Source organism: Centruroides vittatus, unplaced genomic scaffold (assembly GCF_030686945.1).
Source record: "Centruroides vittatus isolate TY-2023 unplaced genomic scaffold, ASM3068694v2 contig_890, whole genome shotgun sequence".
In the NCBI taxonomy this organism is placed as follows: domain Eukaryota; kingdom Metazoa; phylum Arthropoda; class Arachnida; order Scorpiones; family Buthidae; genus Centruroides; species Centruroides vittatus.
The window spans coordinates 772,780-784,983 of NW_027122581.1; the positions used below are offsets into that span (position 1 = coordinate 772,780).

Below are 12,204 nucleotides of genomic sequence, written 5' to 3' on the forward strand. Positions count from 1 at the left end.
TTACAATCATGTATAGAGAGAGAGAGAGAAAGAGAGAGAGAGAGAGAGAGGTTTAATGTATACAAGAAACCAGTTAGCTAACAACTGCTATTTAATGTAATTATTAAATATTCAATGTACTAATTTCGATGTCTGCATTACAGAAATTAGATAAATAAAATAATAAAATTCTGTACAGAAAAACTTGTATAGACTCATTGAGAATACATATTGAGAGAATTTGTTTTAAAAAAGAGTTGAAAATTATTATATACAAATCTAACAAAAAAAGCAAAACAAACCTATGATAAAAGCCGTGTTTCGTGGTAAAAAAAAGTGAAACAAAATATGCAAATTTAAGTTAAAAAATACTCAAAAATAATTCTAATAAGAAGAGAATTTATTAATAAACAATGTTTCTTGTAAATTTGTTTGAATAATTATATAAAATTTCATTTATTTCCAACTTTTCAGCGATCCTCGAATAGAAATAGCTCATTTATGTGATTCTGTGCAGGCCAAATTACACAAATTCACATAAATAATCACATTTCCATGCAAAATTTATGTTGAAATAATCATACCATGTGCATTCTTTTATATAAACAATAATACGAAGAATATAATATGTATTATCAGCATTTTAAATGATAATTAATCAAAATTTGAGAATTAATTTTTTATTATCGATAATCATATTTTAATCAGACAGTGATAAAATTATAAAGTTAGCAATTAAATTTCGAATAAGTAATGAAAGAAGAGGTCAATGTTTTGATATATGTGTGGTTTGAATGCATTTTGCATCTGTTCCATGTTCAAGATGAATGCCCAATCCGTATCTTGTATCAATGACAGTAAATATGAATAATGAGCCTATTAATCCTCATTTACTGTGGGCTCATCCATCGGACGAGTCATCAAAATATTCTTAAAACAAGTTTCTATACGCTTAATATTTGTACGAGTTATTTTTTAATACTTAATGATGGATTTGTCTTTGGGTATTGAACTTAACAAGTGAAAATCATTCCAACTGTTTAAATATAAAAATTTTGTCTGCGCATCTTATAAATCAGTTTTATTATTCGATATTTATCTTGTATAGAGCCTAACCCAGCTTAAACTCTGTTTAAAACCCAAAGAAACATTCAAAAATCCACCTATCAAAAGTTACTTTGCATAAATTCAAAACATAATCTACATATTTTATAAAAGATCTAGACAACCGCCTCCTTCCTGAAAAGAACTTTGCTATCTTTTAAGAAGTCAAATGAATTTCAAATCAGAAAAATAATAATAATTTTTTGAGATTTCATTTATATTTATTAAATAATATATCAAAATGATAACATAGAACAAGGAGGAACATGTGAAGAATACAAGAAACATAGGAGTATCCCATTAAGAAGGAATAATCTTGGATTTATACAAGAAAAAAAAAGAAGAAGAAAGGACTAGATGGCATAGGAGCAAAGGAATAGAGACGGCTGCCATAAATTATAAGAGATTGGACAATAGAGTATGTACAGGGCTAATCGAGCAGGTTGAAGGAATGAAGATATTTGTTTCTACTCCGAAGAGGGTGATTTATGTCACAAGATCGGCTGTAACTAAGTTCAACAATCTTTCATCTCTCCCCCGCCGACTCCTCCCATTTTTGAAGAAAATATTCGTTATATACTGACAATCTCAAACATAAACTATGTGCAGACGTGCAGAATGGCTTAGGATGAGAACAAATTAATTCTTTATACAGATATACACAATTAAATTTGAATTGTTTTTTTAAATATAAAATCTGTCATCATCTTATGGAAAGTTTACTAATTTACGCACAGAGTAATTAATTACATTTAAAGTAAATTAAGAGTAAAATTATACTGAATTTCAGCAATTTTTAACGAACCAAAAATATTCGAGATATTTAACAATTAACGAGTGAAAGCAATAAAGTTGAATGACGAAAAGAGATACGCAAAATGAATTTTAAAAGTAGACTTAAGAGTAAAAAACCCCAAACTGATATTGAAGGAGAGGAAGAAGATGCAATTAGGTAGCTAGGGCCATGATTAATGATTGTCCACGTGGACTTCTTAATGGCTTCCGCCTAGGGATTCCTTGATTTACAAATGATGCGAACACTATCGGAATAACTGTTACACATATAGGGAAGTGTGACAAATAATTAGTAAACTTTGCTGCCGCTCGGTATGACATTCGAGTGATTAATTCATCGCGGAATTTTTTTTAAATTTAATTTTTTTTTTAAATTTACGTTTATAATCCATCCAATTATCTACCGGACGATTCTTGACAACTGGTGTCAAAAGATCGTTGTCCTTGGTAGAAAGACAAACTTGACTAATGGCGTCCGATGTCTACATCTATCGGACAGGTGTCTGACTTGTAGTCTTATAAAATGACCAAATATAGAAATCCCTATCTTTATAACCTAAAGTGGAAGAAAGTATAGAAAGATGGCATTTCAAAAAACTGTAATCTATTAGCCGAGCGGGTATAAATTTTGTTCGGTTTCGGCGTTGATATCGGGGTTTGTTGTCGAATCACGTAGTATCCATGCCGCACTTACAGAAATCGTGTGGAATGTTGTTCCTGCAGCAATTAGCTACAGCGATGACTATTTCAGCAAACTTTATTGCCTTACCGCCATAAATAACACGGCCACTGCATGAACCGGATAGGTAAAGTTTTTTTCTCATTCTTCTTCCCCTTAATTCGCTCTCCCCCTCCTCTTATAATTCCCCTCCTTATATTCTCCAACTACTCTGCTATTCGACAAACACGCGATGCGCCACTCGGTGGAAAAACATATTCAAATTTTACGTATATATAATTTTAAAATAAATATGATTTAATTAATTTTAAAATTTATAAATTAAAAAATTATAAAATTTAAATTTTACTACTTTTAAATTATGAATTTAACATGACTTTATGAGTGTCGCCATCTATCAATAAAGAAAAGTAATAATTTAAAAGAAAAAAAGTGTTCTTATTTTTTATTTTGGCGCCCTCTGTTGTAATTTTTTATAATGATACCCATTACGTAATATTATTTTAAAACATAAATTTTAAGTTTATTAAAAACGTAACATTTTTTAAAAATATTTCCTGAATTAATGTATTGTTTAAAATATATTCAGCGTGTCTTATTTTGTAAAATTTTTAAAATAGAAAATTTAAAATTTGTAATTCTAATAGACGCCATTTTTCATTTCTAAATTATTCATTTTAAACATTAAAATATTTTCAGTGACAAGATATTGTGCTACAGTCTTTACTATCATTTATAAATACTTATTTTAACAAAGTTACGTGAAATGTCTGAGAAGAATGAAATGTCCAATTAGAAACTCCGTTTGAAATTTAACTGAACTACATAATTAACGATTATTTCTATGAATTTAATTGTATAAAGGAAAATCTTATATACAGTAATTGAAAATTCCATTAACACCTTATCGATTCATTTTATTCACGACTATACCTAATTTGTCGCGTCAAAATAAATTAAAAATAATACATATATTTTTAAAAATTTAAATTAAGAAAATATATATATTTCATTCTTAATTTATAAAATATTTTAAAATTTGATATCTGAAAATAAAATTCGATTATTTTATCATAACAATAATACTTACGTATTTTATCACAAGATGGCGGTAAATACAAAGATAAAAAATTTATGCATAAATTATTTAGTTAATAAATTATATATTTATAACAATTTAAAATTTAATTATAATTGTTAAAATTAATTTTAATAAAAATATTAAATAGTTTTTAAAAATTATTTTATTTATTTAAATTTGAATTGGAGAAAGTTTTCGGTTGCTAGGTAGTGCGATAAGCGTTAAAATAGATAAATTTAACAATTCGGTCATTTAAAAAAATAAAAAATATATAAAAAAAGATAGAAAAAAGTAATTTAGTAAATTAGAAAGTTGATAAAACTTGCTATTAAAGAGCATTTTTCTTTATTTATTTCATAAGTCAGAGCGTTATTTCCCTAGGGGAATTTTTGTTTATAGGAAGTGAAATTCTCCTTTCATTCGGAGTTATAGTAAATATTTACTCCTATTAAATTCATTTTTAAAAGTAGGTCTAAAGCGAATATATATCTAGAAAAAATAATTATAATTGTTGATATTTAATTATAATTCGATAACGTTTTCTTTTTAATTTTAATTTTATTTACGCTATCCGAACCCGAGGAATATTTCCGGGTATTGTCAACTTGTAAACGATTTAAGGGAAATAGGGAAATTCGTTAGGGAAAATTCTGGTAGCGGTTAGTACTGTAATGATAATGATTGGCCAGACACGAGTAATCGATTAGTTAGACTTTTGGAGATTTTCGACACTACTCAGCCGTTCCCCTCTTCTCGACAATCAATCCTGCCCATTCGAACGCATGCGTACTTGTAGACTACCACTGATCGGTCTGGATGCCAACTTGTCCATTGTATCGTCTGCTTCGGAGATGGACATTCTTCGATCATGATCGAAACGCAATAAACGAAGAACATGCGTGCAACGTCATGGACGGTGGGTACTGTAATGCCGCCGTAATCCATAACGGATGGCAAGTTGCTCAATGTGCACCGAAGACCAATATGTGGTGTTGACACGATTATGGGATTCGTCGACTCAGGCGGGGGGTTTTCCCCCTCCCTCTGTCTCTTACTGGTCGTATCTGGGGTGCTATGGGGTGCTTGGGGCTTCCCTCTACATCTTCTAGCCATAGTACCACCGGAACTGACTCATCAAGTATCGCGGGCATTGAGAAAGTCACTTATTGATATTGATAGAATGCCTGGCAGAGATGTAGCACTTTTAGCCAGTGTTTCGACACTTGGTAATAATACTCGTGATGTCATCACTACTTTATGCGACTCTCTTAAGCCGCATAATCCTAGCCTGCTGCTCACATTTCTCGACCCTTCTCTCACTTTTTATGTATCGCTTATCACTGGCTATGCACGGTTACCACATTTGGGTTTTAGATCTGGTTATTTGGACAGTGCTTCCAAGGTAAGATCCTTTTACTTTACATTGCAAATAACCTAGAACACGTGTCTCTCTTTTTATTTTTAATTAAACTACGTAAACAAAGTTAAAGAATTTTTTCAAAAAAAGCAGCAACAGCTTCGATAATCCCCAAATGTAGAATTATCCTACAAGTCAATTTATTGATCCGATGAATTAATATTGTGGAATCGACTAAACATTTTGATCAACTTTCTGTTTAGTGCAAAAGATTGCAAGCGACTTTTTCAATTATTTCAGTTTGATTTATCTTCGTACACACGCTTAGATACACACACACACACACACACACACACACACACAGAGTGAAGTATTAAAATCCTAATATTTCTAAACTAAACAATGAAAATGGAGTGAAAGTGTGTAAAATCTCTTAGAAAGATACTTTTGATACGAAAGTGCTACACGTGTTATTTTTACAAGATCCTCGACAAAACTTCACTCAGCATATTCCATTGTTGAAGCACCTAAAAGTGTTTTTACCAAAAATACTCTTTTCGCGTAGAATCCTTCAAAAATTGCTGACGAAACTTAAAATTTTTAGAATTTTTATCTCCAGATAAAAGTCACATTGTTCAAAAATATATTTATTTATTTATTAACATGAAAAATTCTGATAAAATGCAGAAATAGAACGGATCGATAGAAAGTTTCCTTAATGTGAATGAATGGACTTCTGGGAGTGAAGTAAATGTGCACCTTTTGTCTTTCCTTTTAACTGTCCATTTGCATAATGTTTATTTAGAAAATATAACTTACACACGCTATTTCACACTAAAAAAAATAAATAATAATAATAAAAATATTTATAAGCTAAAAATATCTAAACACTTTGAAAGTGGATATTTCTTTGTGTACAAATATACTTTTGAATATTTGCATTATTTTAGTTTCTAATAAATTATTTCTATAACTTATATTTAATATTTAATTTTACAATATTTCTTGATTCGTTTTAAAATATAAATATGACTAAGTTTAAAATATTTAAGCTGAATTCTTACTATTACTAAGTGAAACATTCATAGATTTAAACAATGATTGGAAGAGAAATATAAAGAATAATTATAATTTTAATATATTTAATGATCTATCTTATTAAAAAGTATAAATTAAAATTATAATTATTAAATAATAAACATTAAAACTTGTAAATATTTAGTGAAAAATTGTGAAATATTCACACTGAAAAGTTTTTAAAATATACAAATGCTGAATAAAATGAAATTTTTTTTACATTTTATTAATTTAGAAAAGTGTTTTCCTTAAAGAAACAAAATTAAAAACTGTCATATTTAATTAAAATATATTGTTAGAACATTATACAACATCTGTGTTAAAAAACTGTTGGATTATTTACAACTTTTGCAATTAAAAAGTATTTTGTAATCAATTTTAAACTTCTTTTGATTAAATTACTATATTTTAATAAACTTAATTATCATATGATGATACTTAAATTGTATATTAATGCTAACAACTGAATGTTTCTCACATAAGAAGTGGTGCTAATTAAATATAGATATATTATAAATGAATGTTTAATCATTTTAAAAAATGCTTATATGGAATGCTAAAAATTTAAGAAAATATATAAATACAGTATGAAATTTATATAAAGATATTTGTTTTGTAAACTGTATGTCCTGTGTTTAATCGGACATGATACAAATTATGTGTTTATATTAAAATATATATATTAATTTAATAAAAATCTGTTTTTATATTCTTGCCATAAGCATAATGTTATACTGCATAAATTAAAATTAGCATATATTTCATGATTATTCTTAAAGAAATAGTTTTTTGTATTGATAGCAAGTTATATAGGCTATTATTATTGTTACAAAGTAAAGTTTTAAGTAATATGAAGTGAGTAAAAGTTTCTTACATTTCTTTTCTAATTTCTTTAGGAAAAACTAACAAAAAAATCACAGTATGATATTTTGAAACATGGCTATACATTTATTGTATCTCTAGGGTGTAGTAAATAAGATTTGTGCCACAATTGTGGGGATATATATTCTGGTATTTATATCTAAAACGTTGTTACTTCGCTGTCGATTATAATTTAAACTTTATCGGTGATAAAATTCGATTTGTCGAAGTCTCCTTTAATTTTATCCTTTGATATGTATGGTGAAAAATTCGTAAATTCACAATTATCTTTGTTATTACGAAACTGTGCACACAATTTGCTTATAGTATATTCATTATTATTTGTTTGTTTTGCATATATTTATTCCGAAATCATCCGATTAGCACGCCTAATATCCATTAGATTGCGTGACTTAACGTTTAATATATTAATAGCTGAATAGTGTAAACAATCATAAATACTCTTTAGATAAACTATTAAAAGATTATTGGATTATATTATATAATTATTAATATCTTACACGTAACTTTTCACTACATTCAGACAACAAAGTGACAGTTGAACTCATTTCGCTTCACAGAAGATCATGAAATAAAGATACGATGTTATGCTTCGTGAATTAGAAATGCCATAAGGATGGGACGTACGGATTTCTCTAAACAAACGTTTAATTTGATGAAAAGTAGAGTCAGAATCCAAACTTCTGCTGACATGTAATTTTATCCTCGTGTTCCGGATCCGTACAAGCAATGACAGACAGAATGTGATGGATTTACGTAGAACCCATGTTATCTTCCACGCGATTACACAGTTAAGAAGTACAAAGAAATCCACCTTATTGATCTACATATTTGAAAAAAGAGGGAGAAAGGGCAAAATCTTCACTGAAATAGAAATGTTTTTCGTGTCTTCAAATCAATGTTTTACTAAGTTATATATATATATATATATATCGAATTAAAGCATTTCTCATTCGGGACACGTTTGCACTTATTAATTGCAAGTCGTAACTTTTTATTTTTATTTTTGCAGAGAATTCTTTGAGTAACTTTTCTATATTTCGCTAAACTTAATAGTAATTTTATATCCGGTAAGTAATAAGATTAAGAGAAAGTAAAAGTGTCAGCAAATGAATTTAGAAATTTAATAAAAATACATTTAGATAATTTCGCGGCTTTCTAGAATGTTAGATTTAAGGATGAATAATTTAACGCACATTGCAGAATTTAAATATAACATGGAGTATATAGCATTATGTATTTTTCATAAAATATTATAATGTATTCTGTTTTAATAAGAAAAATGGAATATGTTATATGTATAAGAAGTGAGTACATGTACCAATACATTGTAATTTTTCTATGTAGTCTATATAAAATATTAAATTGATAAAGTAACATTTTTCCATGTTATTACGTCAAAAATATATCAGTTCAGCTAACTTCTCTGTTTATTCCCACGTTGAAGTTGCCTTGGTGACTAGTTATTTTTGTACAACAAAAGGATAATCTTAACTCAAATAATTGTCCTCATTCTACTTACTACTAAGGTTAAAAGTATTGAAGATGTCATTTAACTGTTTCATTGGATTGCTTCTTAACTTTTCATCAAATTGTCCTCAATAGAAGAGTGGAAAGAAAAAAGTAACCCTTAAACAAATTGTTTCTAAAAATATAATGTATTTAAGTATCAACTGAAGGGAATAAAATATATATATATGTGTGTGTGTGTGTGTGTGTGTGTGTGTGTGTGTGTGTGTGTGTGTGAAAAACTAACAATTTTCTTCCTTTCTTCTTACGTTATCGAGATGTAATCACGTGGCAGGATGATAAATGAGGAATTTAATATGTGTCTACTTGTCACGTGATTGTGCAGTTAAAAATCACTCGTAGTTATTGATAGTAATTCATTGTTTTTTTATCCATTATTATTAAAGCGTAGCTAATATTATTTTGTTTCGAATAAAATAAATAATTACGATTAAATTTACACAATTTTGATATTAAATCGATTGCTTATATTTAAATTTTAACGTATTTTGTTAAAAAAAACGATGATTTGTTAAATTTAAAATTTTGAAATCCATCTTTGAAAGTAATTGGTTAATTTAAAAATTCGAATGTCAGTTTTAAAATCCGATTGGTTCATTTGAATTTGTAACGATTTAAACTTAATAATTTAATAATTTTAGCGTCAGTTTATAATTGTGTTAAATAAACTTATGAAATAAATAATATTTTTTACAGAATGAGCTTTTTAAATACTTTTTTAAAATAATTTTATTCACAACTGTTGTTTGATTTAAATACTTAAAAATTTGATGAATACAAATCGAATTTGAGCAATTTTTTAAAAGGAACAATTTCTTGTTACTCTGCCAACTTTTATATTGTAGATTCGAAGTTTCAAACAAGCCATGAACAACATCCAGTTACTCAAAAGATTAAAATTTCCTTTTTATCGTCTTATTTTCAGAATATCCTATTTTATACTTTACATTCATTTGATTTCCCTCTTTTTTTATTATTATTTTATTTATAGGTCAACAGAATTTTGCTTATTTCTATACCAAAAACTTTTTTAAAAAATCTTTAGTTTCCTTTCCCTTTTCCCATGAAAAATCTTTTTACAGAAATAAAAACAGAATTTAAATTTCATCAAACTGAAAAATTTAGAGAATTTCTAACTTGATATAAATTTTCACATATAAAATGGATTATCTAAAAATTTATGTACAACAATTTATTACAATATATTCAATCAATTTAGTATGAAAAAAATGTTTAAATTAACTTTAACATTTTTGATACTAAATGGATTGAATATATTTAAATTTTAACGTCTTTAAAAAAGAAAAGAAAAGAAAAAAGAAAAAAAGTGATTGGTCGAATTTAAAATTTTGAAATTGATCTTCAAAGCGATTAGTTAATTTGAAAATTCAAATATTAATTTAACGATCCGATTGGTTCGTTTACATTTAAACTTTTGGGCGTTGAATTTATAATTATTAGTGATTAAAATTACGAAATAATAACTTAAAAACGACTTTTTTTTTAAAGTATATTTTTGAAATTTTATTATTGAATTAAATTTATGTAAAGATGATAATTTGTGATTTTTTTAAAACTAAATGTGAAATTTCATATAAAATTGTCTTAATTAGAATTCGTTTTGATTGAGATTGAAAAATTTTCTAGCAGAACTAATTTAAAACTTCAACAGCTGTCACTGAAGGTTTGACATTATCAATTGAAAATAATTTTGTTATTTTTTTTTTCTTCATAACTTATTTAAATATTTTATCATTGTTTATTGAATAACACGGTGGGAATTGTGATAATTTTGCGTTGTAATTTGATGTGCTTGGAAGACATGCAAACACGGGTAAGTAATTAGAGAAAGTAATGTAATAAATTCTTGTATTAATGATGATTTTGATTTATATCTTTTAGATTTCGTTCAATTTATGTTCTCTGGTTTGATATTTTCTGTTTTATTCATTTTATGGAATCAAAAGAATGCGATTAGAAAGATGGCTTAAGGCCAAAACATTCATCGAACCAGAAAGGATGGCTTTCGTCCATGGCTACAATCGAAAATCTAAAGATTATTTCCAACATGAAACCGGAAATATTGTAATAAATAATCTAGAAATTATTTGAAGAGATTGGAGGAAAAATCAATATCAACCTATTCAATCGATTTTTAGCATCATTTCCTTTCAAAATCTTTTCACAAATGAAGAACAAAATCCTACAAAATGTTTTCGTTTTGTAGGATTTTGTTCTTCATTTGTGAAAAGATTTTGAAAGGAAATGATGCTAGATCAACTTACATCAATTGGATAAGACAAATTGCCAAATAGCTTATTATGTGAAGCCTTTACTAGAATGATTTATCAGGATAAAGATTTGTTAGAGTGGTAAGAAGATAACTGCTTTATAGATAAAAGAATGGATTTCTGGTGAATTATGTAACATTTTTACATGTATAAGTATTAGAAATGTTTTAATTTGGAGAAATATCGTTTTAAAAAATACACTAGAATCGTATAAAATTTATATTGGCTGTATCTGTCTAGATATTAGGATTGGATACTTATTTTAAACTAAGTTTGCAACTCACTCGAATTAGGAAATGTTAAGAAAGCTCTTCGTTGATGTAAAATTTAAAAAAAAATGACAGAAAATAACTATTTTATATAGAAATTTAAGTAAACAAAAAAATAATAATTTTTCTTTTGTTTTTTCTGATATTTGCATATTTTAAGAAAAAAAATTGAATAGAGAATATCGTAATTATTAAAACATAAATAAATAGAAGAAATTATTTAAACAACAAGAAATAATCCAATAAGGAAAGAGAAGAAAAAAATTTAAAATCAGAAGAAAGACATCAGTAAACCAAAATCGATATTTCTTCAGAGTTAAGAAAACAAACGTGCATTTTTATCATTTGAAACATGAACGGTGTTGGATAGTGCATCATTCATGAGTCAGGTTGTTGAAGCTAGTTATCCCCATGCTTTGTCAGACAAATAACTGCGCCTTATCAAATTCCAACACCGAATGTAATTTGCTAATAATCTCGCATTTAATATTTCCCTCGTTATTTATTTCCTCATAATAATTTATATCCGTTTATTGCTATATCAAAGAGCCTTTCGAGAAATTAAATCACTTAAAGCAAAGATTAAAATCATTATATAGTTAAGATTCTTTATTGCATTACCTGGAAATTGGTTATGGATTATAAACCGGGAGATAATTTATTACGATACTTTAGAAGTATCGGGATAATTGATCGATTTTTTGAAAAATAATCACTTAATATAATGCAAGCATACATTTCATGAAATGAAAAATCGTTATGAAATGTCAAATGAAGGTCAGCATCAATTTTAGTCGGAAGAAATATAGAAAAATACTAGGAATGAAGTTTAGAATTTGGTTTATTTATAGTGACTATGAAAGAGCTCTTTCATGCTACGTTATGGAATTAAATGATAAGACTGTCGACACAAAATAGGAAAAACCCTAAAGATACTTTCGTCGAATTGTACGAAAAAAATATACGGAACATTTGGTTACATGGAAGGATAAAAAAAAAAGAATATCAGTAAAAGCACCAGCGTCAGAAGGAAGTAATAGGAACATAAAGAAGGAAGAGTACTACAAGTGGAAGAGATAAATAAAAGATATCATTGCCAGCAGAACAAAACAGAGTATATCTTGAAAGTAATGGATATCTAAAAAATATAGGGATATAAG

At 27.2% G+C, this 12,204-nt stretch overlaps 1 protein-coding gene across 2 annotated transcripts in view; it reads left to right on the forward strand.

The window, feature by feature from the left end:
- Positions 1–4,456: 4,456 nt before the first annotated feature.
- LOC136983886 (glutamate receptor ionotropic, NMDA 3A-like) overlaps positions 4,457–12,204 on the forward strand; it is a 64,906-nt gene continuing 57,158 nt past the window's right edge. For both annotated transcript variants that reach the window (XM_067280762.1, XM_067280763.1), the window contains exon 1: positions 4,457–5,040. In XM_067280762.1, coding sequence (XP_067136863.1) covers positions 4,642–5,040 — 399 coding nt within the window. In that variant the 5' untranslated portion in view covers positions 4,457–4,641. The remainder of the gene's footprint in view (positions 5,041–12,204) is intronic.